Source organism: Ambystoma mexicanum, chromosome 13 (genome assembly GCF_040938575.1).
Source record: "Ambystoma mexicanum isolate Mex_15411 chromosome 13, UKY_AmexF1_1, whole genome shotgun sequence".
NCBI classification, from domain to species: domain Eukaryota; kingdom Metazoa; phylum Chordata; class Amphibia; order Caudata; family Ambystomatidae; genus Ambystoma; species Ambystoma mexicanum.
Genome location: NC_090938.1, coordinates 124,697,943 through 124,720,572, shown reverse-complemented (window position 1 = coordinate 124,720,572; position 22,630 = coordinate 124,697,943). Strand labels below are relative to the sequence as shown.

Genomic DNA, 22,630 nt, shown 5'->3' with positions numbered 1-22,630 from the left:
ACAAAACTAAGCTCTATGACCAATTAATTGTGGTCACATTCCAATGTCTAAATATATTGTTTGTTTGATCTCTGTTACAATCTTCACATATGGATAACCACCTATATCCAATCAGGCAGTATGTCGACACGTGTTTTGGGTTGTATCTCCTAGACTTCACTAAGTCCACTATGTACACCAACCCTCTTTAGGACAAACAGAACGTCCCATTCGATCTATCAGGGTGGATCAAAATACCTAAAAACAAATATAAAAACTTTAAATTACATCTTTGTTATCCTCTTCAAATTCATCACACATTGTGTACAAATGTCTACAAACAGAACAATGTTGAATCTATTTCTCCCTTTTTTGGGGAGGAGGATGTAAGAAACAACTATCAAATGGATAAATCCTGCACATATATGTTAGTTTAGGTGTTTGCCAGAAGTAGGTGATTGTACACTTTAGGAATTGGGCGTGAAGGTTATTGCACACAAGAGAAGAAAAAAAAAAAAAGTCCATGATCAAGACTGGACGTTTGAGATACTTCGAGGACGTTTTTTTTTCTGTTGTGTCAAGAGTAATTAAGAAAGGAAAGAAAAATAGACAATCTTAAATGTAGTATGGTTCAGTTTTGAACTGTATGTTGTGGACGGTGTCCTAACATGGTCGTTCTCATGAATTAAGGATTTCCAGTAGGGCATGTACATGATTTATCCATTTGATAGTTGTTTCTTATATCCCCCTCCCCAAAAGGGGGAAATAGAATCAACATGTTCTAGTTGAAGACATGTGTACACAATAATAGTGTGTGATGAATTTGAGGAGGATGACAAAGATGTAATTTAAAGTTTTTATATCTGTTTTAGATATTTTTATCCACCCTGCTAGATCGAATGGGACGTTATGTTTGTTCCTGTCGTTTGTCCTGAAGAGGGTTGGTGTACATAGTGAAGTCTAGGAGATACAACCCGAAACACGTGTCGACAAACTGCCTGATGGGATATAGGCGGTTATCCATATGTGAACATTGTAACAGAGAGATTGAAACAAACAATATATTTGGACATTGGAATGCGACCACAATTAAATTGGCCATAGAGCTTAGTTTTGTTATTTGTATGGATGTTGTTTTGATTAAGTGACATGAATGGTATGTAGGGTTAAATGTTGTGGATCTTTTTGAAAAAAGGTATTATTGTGTTTTATATTTGAATCATTTCTACACTAGTGGATGTTTTTTAGATATGCAATATTATTAAAAAAAAGTTTGTTATAAACATTGAATTATTTGTGATTATTTATGAAAAAGCAAATACATATGTTGGCATCCTCCATCTATGGGTTCATTTCCTGTTTTGTGGAACATGCTACAGCAAAACTAAGCAAAGAAATAAAATCATACCATAATTGTCCACTATACAAAACTTCAGTGAATTTGACATTAAAAAAAAATATATCATTGACTTACGAAGGTTAACCTGAATTTAGTACACCCCCTCCAGTAATCAGTCTCTAACCTAAAGGGAGTGAAGATCACCAGCTGCCCATTAAAGTCAAGTTTCCTGCCTAGTTCACGTATCACTGGGCTATCACCAGTAGAAAGCCCCTTTATGGATAGGCCCAGAGTGCACCCGTGTGCAGAACTTCCTCAGCCAACTGTCCAAGCCCATCACATTACAATCACTATGGTCATCCCTTAAATCGTTGTGAACTGTTATGAGAATTGGCGCCCCAGTCCCAGATTTTTACTGCTTACTGCTGTAGCCAGTAAGCTGCCGAGAGTTAGTTGCAGGGGATATGAGAGCCATTCGTTATCCTCCTGTATAGTTCCACCCCTGCACAGGGCATTGCTTGACTTGGGTGTGATTCAAAACATAAGCTACAAAAGTGCAAAAACGTTAACAGGAGTTCCTGGATCATGTAAACATCACAATACGTCAAGGGTCCAATTGAACATGCCTTCCCACAACTACACGGTGTACTTGAAGTACAAAAACCTGCCCAATGTACAGTTATTGGCTGATCGTTTGTCAACAGATTCTGCGAGTTGCAAATAAGCAATATAAGACAACACAATGCTACTTCTCTTCAGTGCTTAAAAAATGCCAGAAATACGGCAAACATTTAGGCTATGCATACCTACATCATGTAAAAAGAAAAACTCAAATACAAAATTAATTTTATTAAATCGAAAAAAATAACGGATCGTTAGTTGCAGTTTACAGTTAAAAGCATCCTCGTTCAGTAAAGTGGTTGAAGTTTAACAACCAGTATTCAACCCAAGAGCTTCACTGAAGTCGGAGGTGTGGAACAGATCATACAAAAAGATTCCTCGGCCTATTCAGGACAAACATTCGAGGGGAGGGGGCGGGGGGCAACCAATTGCGAGCATCTTAATTGTTCAAAGTGTGGTGATCGACAGCAGAGAGGAGTAACGACTTAACAGCGAGGAGCAGTCAAATTAGCATTCCCAATGCAGGTGCTACCTACGGACCACATACATGAGTGCACAGTGCATTCACCGGCATGTAGCAATGGTCAGATCCTGCATCGAATTAATATAGAAGACAACGTGCTGGGTTACCACAGCAGCCGACACACATGGACTCAACACATGACGACGAGCATGGTAGCAGCAACAACAAAAGCCAGGATACTGTACAAAACGACATAAATATCTTACACAGGCCATGGCATACACTCCAAATCAAAAATAAATATCTGTAAAAAAATAAATTAGAGGGAAATCTTGCCAGCACACACCAGCGTTGATATATACATGAAGGTTTTTTTTATCAGTGTCCATTATTTTCCAGCCTTAATCCATTCTTTATTTCTAAGCCGAATGCTTTGAGAGTCTGTATTTGTTGAAGCCTCCCCTTTTATATATGGGACACGAAGCGAGCCAGCTCCACGTACCACAGCCACCAATTAAGGTCCAAGAGACTTGCTAATTGTTAGTTCTCCAAAAAGATGAAGAGCACGGCGGGGTAACCCGAAGTAAAAACAGCGAGGGCGATGGAGATATTGAGTTAGCCATGGTGGCCAACTGCTTCCTGGGATTGTAAACGCGACCTTTAACGTCCAAAGTCCTTCCTTTGTAATGATTTGGCTCACCAGGGTAAAGTTAGCGCCCGCGCGGGGACCTTAAGGCGCTGGTAGAGCGGCGCAGTTCCCAATGCTGAGGTCACGCCTAGGAAGCAGGACCTAGAGACGACATGATGTGTTCATGTGCCGCCTGTTTTGCTCACGGCGTGCAGATGAATCTCGTCCATTTTATGTGGGAGAGCAGCATCCTTTAACCAGGCATGGTTCAGAATGTCCTCGAAAGTTGGCCGGTCAGAGGGCCGTGGGGATAAACACGACAAAATGAGGTGCTGACATTCTGCGGAGAAAAAGAAAAGTATACCGATGAGACCTGTTAACTAGTCACACTCCGGCAATGCAGATTAAAAATTGACAAATCGAATCACATCTTATTCCTTTACTCTTTCAAAAGTTTCACCTCTGAAGGCTTTCCTGAAAAACGAGCAGTTGAATGAAATTCAGAGCCGCCGTCGAAGTCATGCAAAAAAACTATCAAATGCCTAAACTTATTTGCTTCGTCCAAGTGTTGGCAAACCTATTATACACTACAGACATCTTGCTTACCTGGGGATATTTTTCGTCGGAAATGAACCTGCCCGCGAAGTATCTCGTCGTCGCTTTCAAAGGGAATGTCCCCGGAGACCAGGTCATACAGAAGCACCCCTAGGGACCACACGGTGGCCGAGCGGCCGTGGTACCTGTGCAATCGGATCCATTCGGGGGGGCTGTACACTCTTGTACCTAAAAGGGAGAAACGAACATTTAGAGGGTATAGAAAATAGTGCAATTCAAAAATACAGAAATGAAGCTGTTGATATGAACGAAGCTCTTAAAGGAAGATGCGTGCAAAGTATTGCTGCGCGGTCCCACCCGTCTGCGGAATCTGCAAGCGCGTGACAGTGTTTACAGCTGTGGGTTGTGCAGGGAAGGCCGCCCCCGGCAGAGGGCAGCACAAGCTCACACTTCAGGGCCGCGGGTGACCTTGCACAGTGAAGCGCTCGGCCGCGAGTTTGCCCTATAATAAGAGATAGGCAGCACAGGGTGCCGCCGCCCCAGCGGTTATCCTCGCCGGCTCAGCTGCCGCCGGGACTCACCGTCGAAGTCCGTGTAGACGGTGTCCCGCAGCAGCGCCCCCGAGCCGAAGTCGATGAGCTTGAGATCGCCGGTCTTGAGGTTCACCAGGATGTTCTCGTCCTTGATGTCGCGGTGGATGACGCCCATGTTGTGGCAGTGGCGCACGGCGTGGATGACCTGGCGGAAGAAGTGGCGCGCCTTGGGCTCGGGCAAGGCCCCCTTCTCGGTGATGAAGTCGAAGAGGTCCTGCGCGGGCTCGGGCCGCTCCATCACCAGCACGAAGCGGTCGGCCTTCTCGTACCAGTCCAGGAGGCGGACGACGGCGCGGGCGCCCGGCCCGGCGCACACCCGCTTCATCAGCACGATCTCCATGGGCACCCGGGAGCCGCCGGGCTGCGGGGGGAGAGAGGAGAGGGACACGGGCGTTACATCCCCGCGGGAGGGAGGAAGGGGGGAGCAGGACTGACAGGAAAGGGGGGATTCTCGCTACTCACCAACTCTCCCCAGTAGGACACCTTGTCTCGAGTAACATGCTTGATGGCAACCTAGGGGGACAAGGGGAGAGCCGTCACTCACACCAGCAGGGCTCACACAGAAAAGAACAGGGCAACAGAGGGGCCCGGCGAGAAAGAGAACCAACTAACCGGGAGCCACCGGGTGATGGACTCCTATTAAGCAGCGAGAGGGCATCCCTTGCAGGGTAGGCAATTGCGACCACGGCCAGAGCAGCGAGTGCCTGCGCACTCCGGGGGTGCCTGGCTCCGCCAGCTCTTGCCCCCAGCCACCCCGCCCCCGCCAGCGGCCGCAGGGGGCACGCATGCCAGGCAAAGGCCCAGACCACCACCCACGGGAGAGATGATGCGCGGCTGCCACTCGCACTCACCGGAGCGTTGTCGAAGAGGCGCACTCCCGCATACACGGCGCCAAAGCCACCTCTGCCCAGCAGCGCGCCCATCCGGTAGACTTTATCAAAGGGCTCCTTCTCCTTCACTGGGGAGGGACACAAAGACAAAGAGGGGCACAGGTGAGACCCGGGCACTGCTGAACATGGAGGTAGTGCATTGCGTTTGTTGGGGTGCCACTCCCCCCCCCAGACTATCAGCACAACATTGAGTCCACGGGGGAGTTTAGTTTGGTGGCAAAGATCCCAATATCCCTAAAGTTCACATGGAAAATTAAAGTAAACCCGGCTTCCAGATGCACTGGGCATGCTTTTAGTACCGTGTATCTGTCGTTTTGAATTTCGTTCCCCCCCCTTTGCATAAAACCTTTACCTTACGAAAGTTTTCGCATCGAACCTTCATAATGTTCCTATAAGAATCCCATGTAGTGATAAAACGCATATTTCCATCACAATTCCTACAATCTGCCATACAGTTAAATTCTAAGAAATAACCAGACCCCCCCCAATCACGTGGTCGCTCAAGCGTCCGGTCTCACTATGCATCGCATCATGAAAGCATTTTAAAAACGTAACAATGCTCATCATTTGGACATCCTAAAACTTAAAAATGGCAATGCCTTACATTAGATTGCAAACATTACAAGAGGGCGAGCTAAGCAGTTAGTGTGAAATAGTACTGAGAGTGATGGAGGCGGTGGAAAGGGTGTCACCATCTACCAACCCTGAGGAAAATTACACCCCGTCTACAACGCGGGGGGAATGAACATGCGATGCCACTTTTCTGTGCCTCCTGGAGCTTGTACTCTGCTACCCCAACCCAAGACCCCCCACCCCTCAAGCATCCTAAGAGAGCGCCACTCACCCGCTGTCACCGGCTTGCCGCCGTCCCCTCCGGGAGTGGGCCGCAACTGAGCGAGAGAGCTATTGATTTTCGACAAGAACATACTACGGCGGTCCTCCGGTCTGGCTCTGGGTGTCACGCGGCAGCCGGGAAAGTTCCTCGGGCACCGTCAACGCCAATGCCCCCGCTCTTTCCTCTCACAGAATCTGAATAGCCGGACGCTGCGCCGCTTCCTCTAGACTATTCCGTGGTCCAGGCCTCTTATCAATGTTCCCGCTCCAGACAGAGCCGCCGTTCCTGGCGTAAACACGCTCTGCCGGTACGACTGCGTTCGGTGTGGCGCGCCTTTCAGCCCGGTTACTCGGGAATACCATAAACTACCCTCCCTTCTTGCCGGCTATGTCGTTGTTTCTGAGCTTCTTGAGAGCCGCTCGTGCCGCCTCTAGGAAAGGCGGGGGAAGGGGGTGGGGCAGGGCGGGGACAGAGCCCGGGCGGGCACTGAGCTCCCAGCTCACCCACCCCTCCAGCCCCTCAGCGCTTGACTCCGCCCAAGCGCGTCACAACCAATCGCGGCCCGCTTACGTCCTGCCAGTCAAAGTACAAAGCCCTACAACTGTCCCGCCGTCACTCAGGGGGTTTGTAAAGGGCGGCACCCTCGTGGCCTTAATCAAGGTGCGAGGCGCGCGCGGGAGAAGCAGGCGCTCGCTAATGGGGAGGTGTATGCCAGGCTCGGTATGACTGAAAGGGGAGGAGGCGTGGTGGATGGGCGTGGTCAAGGTCACGTTTGAAATTTAAAACGAAACAATAACAACTACGTTTGATAACCGGCGGGAGAGCCGAAGGAGGGGCCTGTCAGGAATGTTTGTTGTGATGAGGGTCTTCTCAGAGCGCCAAAATTGTTCGTAGGTTGAAACCTCTCAAAGCCGCTCTTTTCTCGCTATGTCTAAACGTCGACCAAGCAAGGCTCACATCATTGTTCATTCTGTCGCGGCGAGCCAGTCTAATGTAACATTTGGCAAATGGTACTGCTTTCTTAATGTAGTGCAGTTTTTAGTCAGCACGATGTTTAGTTTACAACCCTAATAGTAGCCTTCTGGCATCGTTCTTAAGTAATATTCATTTTTAATCTACAAATTAAATATTGTCTGGTGCGATGTTCTAAAATTCTGTGCCCTCCCAGATCGTACTTCGTGTACCGCAACTCGCCCTCATGGGATGCGCCAGTAATTTCGTTTGGGCAGGTTCGTCCATTGAAGTCAGTAGAGAAGGACCATTGTTAGGTAGAAGTCTCTTCAAAGCAACGGAATTCTATGGATAGCCAAATTGAGTCTAAGGCTTTTGACAGTGCCAGATACCTCCGAACTGAGCTTTTGGCGGGTAACAGCCGCCATGTTATTCACTCACCCCCTACGCCCCTAAACCATCCATACAGTCAAGGGCGCCGAGTGCGTGGGTGATTCGGCGCACGCGCACCGCCCCCGTCCTTCCCCGGGAAATACTTACAATGGGACTATTTTTTTTTTTTTTGCCGCCAGCCCCGGCGGGAAACCAAAAGTCTATGCGCCTGCATACCGTTTAAATATGGGCTCTCAGTCTCACATCAACCGTCCGCAATTCTGTTTCATCCAGCCTTGAGACTGCCCTTGTTGAGAGAGCCTTATTGAATTATGGGCCGGTACTCGGCCGGTGATTTAAGCGGGCGACACCCGCAAACATCGCGTGAGTTCAGAGCTATGCTTCGGAGGTGTGCAGTAGACGCCATGACCCCATAGACTGCAATGGGATTTTCCTGTGGTCAAACCTACCAAAAATGGTTCTTTTCCAACTGGGATCCACCCTAGCAACAAGTGACTTCACCAGCTTGGAGACTTAGCGAAGATACCCCCCCACTAGGGCCCCTTTACTGGTTAAATTAAATAACGGAGACAATTCAATATTGCTTGGAATAACACATGCACTTCACAACAGTTATTTTATATGCAAATTGCAATCCCAACAATTCACTAATTCCTAGTGAGCCAAGCCCTAGGCATAACCTCTGGATGAACTCTTGCCATTCCCGGTTAGTCTGCTTTCAGGTAGTGCTGAGTGAAACAATGTCACTTTTGGTTAGAGCCCTGCTCTGGTAGTCTTTCCTACCAGGAAGAGTCTGCTCACTTCTAGACGCTGTATGGAGCGAAGTCGGGGCCCCTCTGCAGTTGTTGAGGAATCCAACTAGAGAACTCGTCATACCCTCCCCTGCCTCCACAGCCAGCGGATACTCGCAGCTGCCACATGGCTTGCTTCCTCCTCTGTAGCTTTTTTGAGGGGTCAGAAATGAGACCGACACAAAGTGTAATGTTTTCACTGTCAGAAATCTTTATTACAATAAAACGGTTGGTTAAAGGCCTCCGAAAGAGATTCCATACCTAGAAAACTAAAACTAAGGATCAGTCTGTGTATCATTGTCAAAATTATATAAACTGTCCTTGTGTCCACAACATACTATCTGACTCTCACACTAGAAATGAACAACTAAGGGACTATGCAAATGTCTCTGATTTAGGTCTGGCAAAAAGTGTTCACAATTAAAGCAAGTAGATAAATCCAACAAAAGTAGTCTTTTCCGAGGAAAAGTGCTCAAACCCAGAGGGTGACTCATTTCCCTGGCTCGATACCAAGCAGTGGCTTCACCTCACTTCATCGTGCACAGTCCTTTCGCCATAAACAGTATTGCGGTCCCCCCTTCAACTTCCAGGCCATAGCTCTACGTCTTTTAGCCAATATGCATGCTAAATCCATACGTTTGATATTGTGTCTATATTTTTCAGCCTGGGGTATGCGCCCAGCAGGCATTCTGTCAGGTCCCAGCAATAGTACGTGAACCCAGCCTTAACGCATTCCGTCTTTATCTGGTGCCAGAAAGGATGCACCAGCATACAGTTCCAAAACATACAAATAATGTCAGCCATGTCCACGCTACAGGTAGACCGGAGTCACAGTAGGGTCAAATCTAGACACCAGGGGGGGTGTCAAATTTGTTATGTAAAGGCGGAACCTTGCATTACGTGAAACCTTGACAAAAAAAGTGCAGCATCCCATTGGGTGTTAATCAGCTCCTGCCCCAGATCTGCCTCTTTTATTAATCAAAAATACTTTCCAACAAAATGAATTTTCATTGAATAAAATGTGATGGATTTCGATGGATTTTAGGGTTAGGGCAAGGGTTAGAATTAGGGTTAGGGCAAGGGTTAGGGTTACAGTTAGGGTTAGAGTTGGTTTAGGATTAAGGGGAGGTGGGTGTGGGGCTTAGGGGGGGCTGGGAGGAGGAACCCCCCAACATACAATAAACATTAAAACGGTACAAGGAGCAGGCCATTGCCGAAATTTCAGCACTGGACAGCTCCATGTAACGTTTTAACGTGGGAAATAAAAGCATCAAAATGATATTTTTTACATTTAAAAGCACGTATACATTGTAACTTGTCCATCCCTATATTTCGAAGGAAATGTACTTTTACATGTAAAAGATAGCATTTAGATGGATTTGTCTTTCGATGCATTTCCATCGATGGAAAGACCATAAACCATTCAGCACACATCCGCACACCCGAGATACCGGGCGCCGAGCATCCTCCAACCCATACAACAGCATTAGTAACACAGCAGTTTCTGGTTTCCCCAACTATGTCGCCCATTTCCTCTTAGCTACCATCACCAGCCTCTGATACCATAAGAACTGGCCTTAGAGGAGTACCTCGGTCTGCATTAGCTCACTGAGGCCTCTAAAAGCTCCATCCTTGTACAGATCTCCCATTGTAGTAAGCCCCCCACCATCATCCCATCGCCTAGCCGTTGCTAGTTCGCTCTATTCCGAGCATGCATCCGCCGTCATAGGATCATGCTGTGAGTACGGATTACACAGCTTTAGCACCTTCAAAGCCCTTCTCCAGATCTGCTTCACAAGTTTAACCAACAATATCCTACACCCAAAACAACCTACTGTCAGCCCTCTGAGAATCTTCAACCTCCACCCTTAACCTTTCTCCCCTTTCCACCTCCTCACCTGAAGATTGGTCTTAAATGGATGATAGTTGAGGTCTTCTAGCGCAATAATCCTTCTCCTTCTTCTTTCTTTTTTTTTCTGAGAAAGTGTCTTTCTCACGAAAGGAAGCCACAGTGTACTGCTGTGAATAGCACTACCTGCGGCCCCTCTTCCGGGAGGGACAAACTGGGGAAAAAGCCGTCCGGCATAAAAAACCCCAGAGGTGAAACAGCAACAGTGGAGGTCCGTCGTAAGGATCCGGTGTGTAACAACAACAGCGGAGGTCCGTCGTAAGGATTCCGGGTGGAAGGTAGCTTCGAAGGAACCGTGAAGTAGTCGAGGAGGACAGCCAGCGTAGGACAAACAGAGCGGAGAAATAACCGGAAAAGAGCCAAAGAGGGAAAAAGTAAGAGGGCTAGGAAGAACGGAAAGTCAGGAAGCGGCCCAAAGGGCAGCAGAGGTAAAAGGGAAAGGAAGAAAAACTAGCGTAACCGAAAGCAAGAAGGCAGGGAGCTGACCAAGCGGGTTGCAACGCACTGTGAGCCGGGAGGGCGTGGCTAATAAGCGTTCCGGCACGCAGTGAAAGAAACACTAGACTGTCACCGCGATGTTCGAAAACGTGGCGGAACTCTGCAATGGCGTCCCCCAAGCCGCACCCTGGACCATAATGTCCACAGGAGTCAGCGCATGACACCTACATCCTACAACCTCCTTCAGCACCGGGTACAGCATATCCTGTAACAGCCCAGACTCCATGGTAGGTTCATCCGATATCCAGCCCGCCACATACTGAAGCTGCGCAGCCAGATAGTAGAGCTTGAATCGCGGGTTCTGCACTCCTCCATCCTTCTAAGCCATGTATAACGTGTTCAGGGCAATTTTCCGTCTTTTCTGGCACCACGATTTAAAACAGTTTTTACCTACTCTGCACGCACTGTGAGCTTGTCAGAACTACATTACCCAGAAGGCTGGTAGTTCTCTGACGCGCATTTCCACACAAACCTGGTGCGACCGTGCCGGCGCACACGGGACAAGCTAGTCTGTGCTAGTCCGTGCGCAGACGGGCGGACATGTGTGTTACTCTACCCCTTTTATTCTTAACATATGGGTATTACAGAAGTCCTTGAAGCTATCGCCAAAGCTAGAACACAGTCATTTGCTCATACATTAGAGCTTGAGAGAACTTTTGTCACGGGTCAAAACACTGATCATGCTGTCAACAATCTAGTCCGCGACATGGGAAAGTGACTAGTACAAAACACATGCATCCCCAACCCAGCCAGGGTGGTGAAGGTTGGATGCACACAGCTTGTTGGTTTAGACCATCTCGCCACAGCTGATTTACATTTTATTTCAAAGAATGTCCACAAAACTGATGTTACATTTGCAAAGGGGTAGTTCCCAGCAAACTTGACACTAGTATTATTAAATACCATGTCCCTTGTGAAACACATGATTGATGTTCACAACTTTATTGTAGAACATATTGTGGACATCATGTGTATCTCCGAGGCTTGGCTCACGGACGCACATGGCCCTACTATCGAGCAAGCAACCCCTCCTGGTTATGTTTTCTTAGGAAAGCACTGAGAGGGGTGCATAGGGAGGGGGCGTGGCTGTTTTGTGTAAAAAGGAGCTCGGAATCTATCAGGTCAAAATAGAGTGTGAAGGCTACAACCTATTGCATATTAAATTGCTTCCTAATTGCAACCAAAGTGTCACCTGGTCTTGCTCTACCATCCACCAGGTGAACCCACAAAGTTTAATGAGAACTTTTTAAACGTTGTAGCCCCTCTGCTAACAGTCAACTCTGCCCTAGTTATACTGGAAGATTTTAACCTTTGGAAAGGACATATTGAGGATAAAAAAGCCCTGGAGCTGGAAAAAGCCCTAAAAAGCCACCAGATAACTATTCACAATTCCAAACCGACGCATATAAAAGGACATATCCCTGATTGGGTGGGAAGGGGAAACATTCTACTTGATAATGTTATCACTACACCCTGTATCTGGTCAGACCACTTTTCTGTTTCATTTCAGTTGACCCTTCCCTCCCCTCCATTAAAAATGCACGAACCTGTACGTAAAGTCGAAGGCCGTTATAGCACCTATTTTTTCAAAATGTCTAGAGACTAGAATGACCAAAACCGATGACTTGGATAGCCCGGAAGTCCTTATCAACGCTTATAACAAGGAGATTCTAAGCATGCTAGACCAAGTGGCTCCCCTGAAAACTAGCACCGTTAGAGATACTCCTAATCGCCACAAATGGTTTACCCCAGCCTTGGTAGAGTTAAAAACCACTAAAAGGCAGGCGGAACACGCTTGGCTGAGAGATAACACCCCAGAAAACCTGGTAGTCTGGAAGCACAAGGCTAAGGAATGCAAGGCAAAAATCCAGGAAGTCAAGTGCACTTTTTACAATGAACAAATTACCCAGGCCGGAAATCAAACTAAGGAACTTTTTAGACTCCTTAGGTCCTGGGAAAAACCCATGAGTACCAATCCTGCTATTAAACCGACTAATGAAGACTGCAAAAGAGTTCAGAAAGCCTTTTCGGACAAATTGAAAATTGCCCAAAAGAAAATCTTGGAAGAATTACCTAGGAAAAGTTCACATACTATAGCTACTTCAGAAAGTTGTAGCAAAGATGGGAAGGAGGAAGGTACTGTTAATTTAAAAATGAGTTCCCAACTTTCAGAAGATGGAGATCAAAATCAATAGAAATCCCACACTGGATTTAGGTTTAAGGAGCACACAACGGTAGAAATACATAATGTTCTGAAGACCATGCACCCCACAAGTTGTCCGGGTGAACTCCTTCCATCTAAGACAATTTTAGAACACAAGGATATTTGTGCGCCTTTCCTCTGTAGGTTCGTAAACTCCTCTTTCTGAACTGGTAGCATCCCACTCTCTATAAAAAATGTAGCAGTCACGCCATTACTAAAAAAGGCTGGCTTAGACCCTAATGATGCAGCCAATCTCAGGCCTATCACCAACACGCTCTTTTTCTTGAAACTAATTGACAAAGTAGCTATGCTACAACTCAGACTTATATTACAAGTATGGGTATCCTACATAGGAAGCAATCTGGCTTCCATAGTTTCCACGGCACTGAGAGTGCTTTATTGGACCTACACACACACACATATGTTCTCTGGGCTGGAGTCGAGCAAGTTGGGGCTGCTGATGCTGTTAGATCTACCAGTAGCCTTCGACTTGCTAGACCACGGGATCCTGCTGCATCGGATGGCCACCGTTGGTGGATCTTTCATTGGAGGCAATACACTGGCTTAAGTCCTTCCTTGAGCAGCGCTGCTCACGAGTTCACTTAGGTCAGTGGTATTCAAACTGTGGGTCGCGACCCCCTAGGGGTCCGCGGGTGCATCCCAGGGGGGCCCTGAGAGCTCAGCATGAAAAAAGATTTTTTTTTTTTTTTTTTTTTTTTAGATTGGAAGAAATGGGCAGGGGTGGCCCACATGGGCGGGCTGAAGCATGAAACTGTCTCAGGCAACAATGAAAAAGTGGCCCACAGTTGTAAATGGATATTCATTCCTTTAGTCACAGACTGGGCCTCATTACTACTATGGCGGACCAGTAACAACGCTGCTGGTAAGCTACCGGCACCGTTGCTACCGTTCCGCCATAGTAAGAGTTGTGCTCGTGGGTGCTTGACAGCCCCCGCCAGGTCTGACCTCAGCTCGTCGGATGCACCGGCACCGTTATTAACGGTGCCGGTGCATCCGAGCTCCCCATTCCCATTTGAGCCATATGGGGCTCAAATGGGAATGGGGATCTACCGGCACCTTCGAAAGGGCAATTATCATGTCCGCCTAACTCGGCATGACCTAGTAATTGCCCATTCGCGGGTGCCAGACCCGGATGCAACTCCAGTGGCAGCCGTGCCGGTTTTACCGGCACAGCTACCGCCAGAGTAGTTATGAAGCCCACTGTTTCAATAGTACCCAAAGGGGTGCTTTGTGTTAAAATGTAAGTAAATTGTGATATATTCAGCAACAATGGTCAACATTACTAACTGCATAGTTAAGTAACTCATCAAAATGGTCCACATTGGCCAAAATGGTGGCCCATTTTGATTGGCCCAAACTAGCATTTTACATTTTTGGTACAGGCATTGCCCTATAGGCCTGTCCGAGCCTGGCGGCTCATACATAATGTCAAGAGGCGCCCACCCAGTGGCCCCTCACCCATTATGGAGGAGCTAAGGAGCCAGCCCAGTGAAACAGTGAGCACTCCCTCAGCTGCTTTATCCAGCTAATGGAATGCTCCTGGGCTGGCTGAACTGTCAAAGGGAAACACTGTTTCCCTTTGACAGTTCAGTTTAGTTCCCCAGCCGCACATGCTCACTGAGCCATGCAAGTGCTGGGGCGTTTTGCTTCGCCAGCATTGCATAGCTCATTGGAAATGCTGGCTGGGGCACTGCATGTCTGTATGTCCGAGGGGGAGCTCCTGCGCCTCCTCGCACATACGGACAGAGCAGCTGGAGCAGGCCGTTTCAGCACCCACACACAGGCCAATGCAGAAGGTACGTTTATGTTCATTGTTTTTATTTAAACATGTGTATGGATGCGTTATGAGTGAGTGTATGGTGATGGATGCTCATGTGAATGATAGAGTGATTGCTGTATGAATGTGCAGCGCCTTGCATATACACATAATCATGTTCATTGTGTTAGGACCAGTGGGGCCCAGGGGACAGGGATGGTATCTTTTTACCGGACATCTATCATTCAAAACCCTCTGCCTTGTCCACAAGGCTTTCTGGGGCCTGGGTCCAAAATACCTTCAGCTATTCCTCCGCAAATACCTCCCCTCTCGAGCTCTTCACTCCTCTACCTCCAACTCCCTCAGGGTCAGTCGTTTATCAAAGAAACGAGCTGGGGGTAGATCTCCGTCTTCGGCTGGGGCCTCCCTCTGGAACAGCGCCCTGCCACTCTAAAACTTGAGGAGAACCATCTTTCTTCCTGCACTTATCAGACCTACCCTGTCTGCTGCCTTAAACGTAGCACTTGCAAATTGCTGGCTGCACTACCACTGTTTGTTGCCTTTATTATTTATTTATTGTTATTTATCTGTTTCTCCTCTGCTTCGCACTTTCCACTTCTCCCCCCTTCCATGCACTTTTCCCCTCACACTTGCGCGTTCTCAATGTCACTGGGCCTAGTAAGATCGCTGTTTTATTCTCCTCTGTTCCCCTCCCTTGCCTTGTCACGCTCTGAAACACTTGTGTACGAGCGCGATAGAAATAAAATATCAATGCCTGCCCCCTGGACTCCCAGCAACAATTGCAAACTGTTTGGCTATTTACCCATTTTTTGTTAAAGGTATGCTCTACAATGCAACATTTTAACCTATTATTTAAAAAAAAATTCACAGGGGGAAACCCCCCCGAACCTCCCCTTAATGCCCCTCCACTTAAAAAAGATTCACCAGCCGCCACTAACCCTTAGACTGTGTTGGGAACGGGATGGGGGAACCGAGGGACTATGGTGGGAGCACAATGGGCGGGAACCATGGGATAGTGATGGGAGCAGAGTGGGGAGAGCCCTGGGTGTGTGATGGGGTGGGGAGAGACCAGCGACTGGGTAGGAGTGGGATGAGGGAGCCCAGCGACTTTGATGGGAGCAGGTGACGGCGCGCAATATATACTGTCCATTTGGCATTTCTGGGGGGTCCCGACCTGCCCAAATTTTGCTCAGGGGGGCCCTGGCCAAAAAAGTTTGAAGACCACTGACTTAGGTGAAAGTGTGTTTGATGCTGAGATCACCACCTGCGGCGTCCCCCAGGGGGCTTACCTCTCTCCCCTGCTTTTTAACATTTATATCATTCTATTGTGTATGGATTTGGAGAGTCTGGGTCCTTTCTTCTGCAATTATGCAGACAACTTCCAGCTAGCACTGGAGATCAGTGGGGACGATGAAAAAGACCAACAGAAGCTGGACCTGGTCTATCAGACCATAAAGGGTTGGATGTCCACAAATTGGCTATGCCTCAACGCCACCAAGACGGAGCATATGATATACGGCCCCCAGAAAGCCAGAGACAAATTGAGTCGTTCCTATGCCAGTTTCTCGATTGACGGAAGCCAGATTCTAGTGGTGCATAAGGTGAAGACCCTGGGCACTTACCTGGAATGCAGTTTGGATAGTGGTGCATACGTAGAAGTAATTGTGAAAGGTACCAACTACCATCTCAAAGTACTACAGCAAGTTGCCCCACTGGTTTCCGAGGAGAACTGTAATAAACTAGTTAGAGCCGTTATACTCCCGAGAGTAGATTACTGTAACGCCCTCTTAGGGGGAGCTAACAAGGCAGATATCCAAAAATTGCAGAAAATCCAGAACGCGGCAGTGCGCATTGTTTATCAGATGAGACGTACTGAGCCTACATCTGCCACTAGGATTCAGTTGAAGCTGTTGACCACCTGTCATAAATGTGTTTTCGCTGATGCCCCGGCTTACCTCAAGAATAGGATGAGCCTCTACCAACCCCAAAGAAACCTGCAATCTGCAACGGCATGTCTTTTAGAAATTGGCCGCGTTAAGAGGGCCCGCGGAAATGGTTGTGCCTTTTATTTTTTTAAATTTGTATATAGTTGTACAACAACCTTTACAATATAGAACAACTTCTTCTCATAAAATTCATCAAGTATCTTAAAAAAATCACTGTTTAAAAAAAAATAGTAAAATACTAAAAAAAGTAAAATAAAAGGGAAAGATAAAGAAAAGTAGAGGAAGAAGAAGGCCAAGACTTGACCTTGCTCATTGACATACTATGTTATACAGATTACACATTCAAACCTAAGACCACCAATATAGGACAGAAAGATGTCAATGTAGCCAATACCACGTTTCACATGGTCATCCTACTTATTTTCTTCTTTCACGTCTACTTTTATTACAATGTTACACATTGCTTGAGCTGCTTCGCATTCTTATACATTCAGACAGGGTATCACTATGTCACCACTGGAATCATTATGTTTGCTGGATAATTGTCAGTCATTCTTTGGTCACACCTCTGCAGAGCCTGAACGACCGCTATTGTTATGGCTGTATTCTGGCCTGAGATCATATTATTCCATAAGATTTCTGAGAGAAGCCACTCCCCTCTCTCCACAAATCTGGAGAAGTGATTTAGTCTTATCTCCCACGTGCCCTCGCACTTCATCAATAGGTGCCTCAGACTCTGCCTGGCTGGATTCTCGCAGATGTTGCATAGTTTGATTGCTGTGTTCCCCTGTCCTCTTATACTCAGTATTTCCCCAGTATGAAGGACATTGAGGCAGGTTCTCATGAAATTACCTCTGATTTCCCAATCTGGGAATTTCACCAAGTAATTTGGTAAGGAGCCCAGGTTCTTATCCACCACCAGAAAGCTGTTCCATGGCTTGATCAGGTGCAGACTTTCAGTGGTTACAATCCAGTCCCTGGTTTCGATCTCTTTTTTGACTTTCAGTGGGTTGGATAGTAACATTTCAGTGGTAGTATCTGCTTTTTCCAAAATGTCTTTGGACTTTTGTTCTAAATGGAGTGCCTGCTTAGATTTATGAGCTGTCAGATGTAATTTAATCTCTTCATATAGGGATTCTCTCAAGGGCTTGATGATGAGCCTATAAAGAGAAAGTATCCTCCAGTCTGCCAGAGATCTCAGTGATTTCAGACCTAGCTCGGACCTGAGGCATGACATTGGAAGGCCTAGGGAGAGCCCAAGGGCTCTTTTCCAGACTGACCCTTCGACCCGTTGCCAATCTTTGTCCCATAGAAAAGGCTTAGCCTCTAGGCCATACAGAATTACTGGTACTACCTTTGCCACGTAGAATTTAATTAGGGGTTTAATGGAGAATTTTCCGAACGTACGGAGGACCTTTTTCAACTGCGGTACTAATTTGTCTTTTATTTTGTGTGTCATGTTCTATTTTACATCTTGCTGGTGAGGCGTAAATTGGGTAACCTAGATAAAGTACTTCCTTAACTCTCGGGATAAGCTGATTATCTAGTACCCAATGTGCAAACTTTACCTCCTTGCGAGGATGTCTGAATGCTATTACCCTGGATTTCTTTGGGTTAATGGATAAACCATTGAGTTTAACGTATTCATTCAAACCATTCAGAAGACGTTGCAGACCCACAGCTGTCCTGTCTACCAGGACAATATCATCGGCATAGGCCAGCCAATGGACCTTTGATATATTGATCTTAGGGCTTTTCCAGTGGCGATGGTTGAAGAAAAGGACCCATGTCCGCCAGGTATACATTTAAAAAGAAAGGCGCTCCCAAACACCCCTGCCTTACTCCCAGGGCCAGATTGACCTGTTGGCCAAACGGCCCGTGGCCGATGCGAAATCATGGCGAGGAGACCTGGGGCCGGTTCCTGAAGCTCACGCCTGGGCCGGTCTCCGGCCCAGGCGTGGGGTTCACACTTCAGGAACCGGCACCCAGGGCCTCCGCCTCGCCAGATGCAAATTGCAAAGGATCTGTAAGTAACTAACTTACAGATCCTTTACAATTGCAGCCCCGCTGCCGCCAGCCCGCCGCAGATGCAGAGAAAGGTAACACCGAAGTGTTACCTTTCTTTGATACATGAGGAGGCCCGGTGGCCAACTTCCATGACCCGCGACACCATGGCGCCGCCGCGCCAGCAGCAGCCAGTGTTACAAAAACACTTGGAGGGAGCGGCAGGGCGGGGTGGAGCTGCCTCAGCCCGGCCTGCTCCCTCCCAGTGTTTTGTACACATACTCTGCAGACCGCTCTCCACAGGCGTGGCGCCGCCAGTGTCCACCCCAAGTTGCAGCTGTGAGCTGCGTGGTGGGCCAGGAATGGCTTCCCAGCTGTGCCCCTTATCGAGTCCTTATCGAGTCCTGATTGAGGCTTGAGTGCTGGTCGAGCCTTCAGCCTACGGACATGGGCCTGGACCCAGGAGCCCAGGGTCTGGCCTCGGTCCTTTCCATGTGCAGAGAGTCTGACTGGGCTGGGCTGGGGGCCTCAGCTGTTGTTCCTGGGCCTGCTTCTTTCCTGGACGCACGTAGGCTACCAACCAACCCCAGGAGAAGGTAAGGCAATATTATATATCCCTTGTTCAGAGGCATTAGGTGCCATGATGTGCCAAGAGGTGCCCAGGCCCCGAGGCAAGAATCCCAATGTTATGTACTGATGTAGGGTGTGCTGCACCTGCGATGGGGCTGGAATCCCCCAGGGTAGAGGCAAGCAGGGACCCCTGGTATGTGGTAGGAGGTGTTCTTGGCTGAGGCAGGGAGTGAGCTGGCTGAAGCAAGGAGTACCTCTGCTGGCACACGAGCTGCTCCTCGACCTACAGAAGGTGGTGCCCCTCTGCTAAGGTCATGGATGCCCCTGGGATGAAGTAGGGGATTGCTTTTTCTGAGGTGTTTGAGCCAGGAAGTCCCCCTGAGGAAACATGTGCCTAGGTGCTGATGTAGGGTGTGCACTTGTGATGGGGCTGCAAGAGCCCCAGGGCAGAGTCATGCAGGGGCCCTGGTCTCTGGCAGGAGGTTGTCTTGGCTGAGAAAGAAAGTGCCCTTAGCTGAAACAAGAAGTACATGCGCTGGCACAGTAGATGCCCCTCCGCCTAGCACTATATGTTGATACTGTTGGGGGCTACAGTGTGTGGTGTGCTGCTGGCTCGACACAGCACAGTAGTGTTAGAAAATAGATGTGATTGGCTGTTATTTATTTATTCTTTAACATATCCAAACACTGTCTGTACTTACTATCATTGTACAAACATTGTAAAAAAAGACCTCCGAGGTCGGTGGCAAATGGCAGTAATGTTGCTAGTTTTAAAGTTTGAATGCAGTGAATTCTAAGTAATACACATTGAAAGATTTCCAGCAACCTTTTTCGCATTGAGGGATATTGCATTATAATTGGCAGAGAAAGGGCCTTTTTGGCATCTGAAAAACAATGCTTTGGTAAGATGTATGCTGCTGGTGAAGTGCACACAGACCGCTCTAGACGTGGGTGCTTGAAACACTGGGACATACACACACGGACAGCTGTCAGCGACAGTATGACACTCATAGAAATACGAGTTGTTTTGATGTCCTGTGAGTGTGCTGCTTTCCCTATTTTGCCAACCTCTGAAGCCTGAAAAGTACATGCACGCATGCTTGAAATGCGGCCACATTTGCACCAGACCTGCAGCGCACATTTCATGTCCTGATTTAAAGAACATGTTGCTGTGTCGTAACACAGCCAACACTGGCGCAGCTGCTTGCCCCGCATCCCCTCCCGATGTTCAGGGCACATGTCAACCAAAAATGTTGAAATGCCCTGACTCGGTACCCATGGATACTCTGTGCTGCTTATTCATCTGGACCAGCATGAGCACACACACTTGCATCTATGCAAAGCGGATTTAACGATACGCAGTAATCTCCAAACCTCACGCCCAGGGCCCAGACATGGACACAAATGAATATTCTTTACCATCTACTAAGAAATTCAGAAGCATTTTAATACCTCTGTTGCTCCAGACATCACTCAGCTAAAACACACCCAGCAGCGGTCCCCCATCATTTTATACAGCAGCTTCACAAGCACACTTGGCACTCTTATCTGCTCTGTCATCCCACCATGTTACACCCCCACACCTAGCTACGCTCGCAGGTTGAATCGCATTCGTACGCGAAAGAGCACAACACTATGGGTCCATTTCTGGCAACACAAACCTTTACCCAATTCACCTAGAATCTTAACAGCACACAGACAGCGTGCAGTTCTGAACCTGCATGCACACACATATCACATCAGTGTTTCCACCTTACCTCCTCCCACTACCATCCCCCTTTTCAGAACCGAGCACCAAGAAGTCACAATAATGGCAGAAGCTGCTATTCGAGACTGTAACATTACAAACATACATCTGAGCTCCGGGAATATTATTTGGTGGGGGCTATCAGGAGTGGGTGTTCGAAGAACAGCAGCTTTTACAAAGGGAATGCTATCACAGGAAGTCTCAGGGGACTGGCGCTATAACAGGGTCTCTTAGATGTTATGTTATAATATAATAATTGCTCATTTTACTATAGCTGATATGATAGCTCAGTGGGTTGAGTGCTCACTGCTGCGATGTGTGTGTGATCTGCAGGTTCGAATCCCAGCAAGGCCACTCAGCTGTTCATTCTTCTGAGGTCGATAAATGAGTACAAACACAGGTTGGGTGATAATGTATGCATATTTGTTCTACAAAAAAGAGCTTAAGCGTAAGTGCTATACAATAACATATTATCATTTGGCCTTGGATGCCTGCTTGCATTCACAGTCATTTGACAATATGGATCTATACACACAGATATTAATGATATATGGTGATCTATTCTTGTATGAAATGTATATCACATTAGTGAAATCATAACCATATTTTTCATAGTGTGCTTAGGAACAATGCTATTTGATTCCACTTCCTGTTTTTTCAAGATGAGAAAGATTGTCTTCATGTCACTCCTGCGCCTTGGAGCTGTGGACCCTGCCACAGAACTGTATGCAAAGTTACGTTATTTTATGAGTTGTGTTGTAATGTAGCAGACACATGAACCCTCCATAAGTAGCACTTTCTGTAAAGTCGTGAACTGACGCAATTCAATCACGGATGATGGTTTGAGGGCCGCTTTTTTTGAGGCGCAGTGTGGGCCACATTTTTGAGGCAAGAGGTGGGCCACTTTTTTGAGGCGAGGTGTGGGCCACTTTTTTTTGGGTGTCCGGGCCTATTTCTTGTCCCAGTCCGACCCTGCTTACTCCTTTCTCGACTTTGATCGAATAGGTGGGGTGTCCAGCTCCATCTAATCGGACCCTCAACAAGGTGTTTCTATGTAGCTCAATTAACATACATAGCAATCCCTTTGGAGCACCATATTTCCTCAATTTATCCCAAAGGCGTTCCCTAATCACCAGGTCAAACACCCTTGGGAAGTCTACCCAGGCTACATATATTTGCTCTTCTCCCGCATCTCTTGTGAACTCAGTCATTAAGTTGAGTGCCAACCCATTTAGTGATATAGACATCCCGCTCCTAAAGCCTGTTTGACATTTTGTTAGAATGTTATCCCTCTTTGCCCATTCTTCCAGTTACTGCAGCAAAATTCTCATGAAGATTTTACTCCATATGTCTAGCAGGGCGATTGGTCGATAGTTTTCTGGTAGCGACCGATCACCCCCCTTGTAGAATGGAATTAATATTGCTGATTTCCATGAAGCGGGAAAGTTACGTCTCGCCAGGATCTCCCTGAACAACCTGCATAGTAACTTGGACCAGGTTACTTTGTTATATTTTAGAACCGGGTATGTTAAACCATTGGGTCCTGCTGCCTTTGACGTCGAGGATTTTGTTATTAGTTCCTCTATTGTCAATTCATTGAAGGTTAGATCCCAGTTTGCGCCATCATCCCTACTTTCCTGGGCCTCATGGTGGCTTTTAAAGTTTTTCGCGAGTATGCTGAACACCTCTTCCCTGTGACTAAGTTACATTGAGCACTATTAGTGTTATTTTGAAACCGGTTAATGAGTGATCAGAAATTTCTGGAATTATCATCACAGAGCGCCTCCAGCATTGTTTCACCATCCTGTTGATGACGCAGGAACTTCCTTGCTAGGGACCACTGCTTGTATGCTCTAGTGAGTTTTTTTTACCTCCACCTGCAACACCTCCTGGTGCAGGTGGCACAGGCCTGGAATG

At 47.3% G+C, this 22,630-nt stretch overlaps 1 protein-coding gene across 1 annotated transcript; it reads right to left on the bottom strand.

Moving 5' to 3' along the window:
• Positions 1-2,147: 2,147 nt before the first annotated feature.
• On the bottom strand, positions 2,148-6,532 carry LOC138520964 (serine/threonine-protein kinase pim-1-like). Its single transcript, XM_069633425.1, has 6 exons — positions 5,913-6,532; positions 5,030-5,136; positions 4,641-4,691; positions 4,167-4,539; positions 3,637-3,813; positions 2,148-3,370 (listed from the first exon to the last, which is right to left on the bottom strand). The coding sequence occupies exons 1-6, from the start codon at positions 5,992-5,994 to the stop codon at positions 3,213-3,215; spliced, it is 948 nt and encodes a 315-aa protein (XP_069489526.1). The 5' UTR covers positions 5,995-6,532; the 3' UTR covers positions 2,148-3,212.
• Between the last annotated feature and the right edge of the window lie 16,098 nt (positions 6,533-22,630).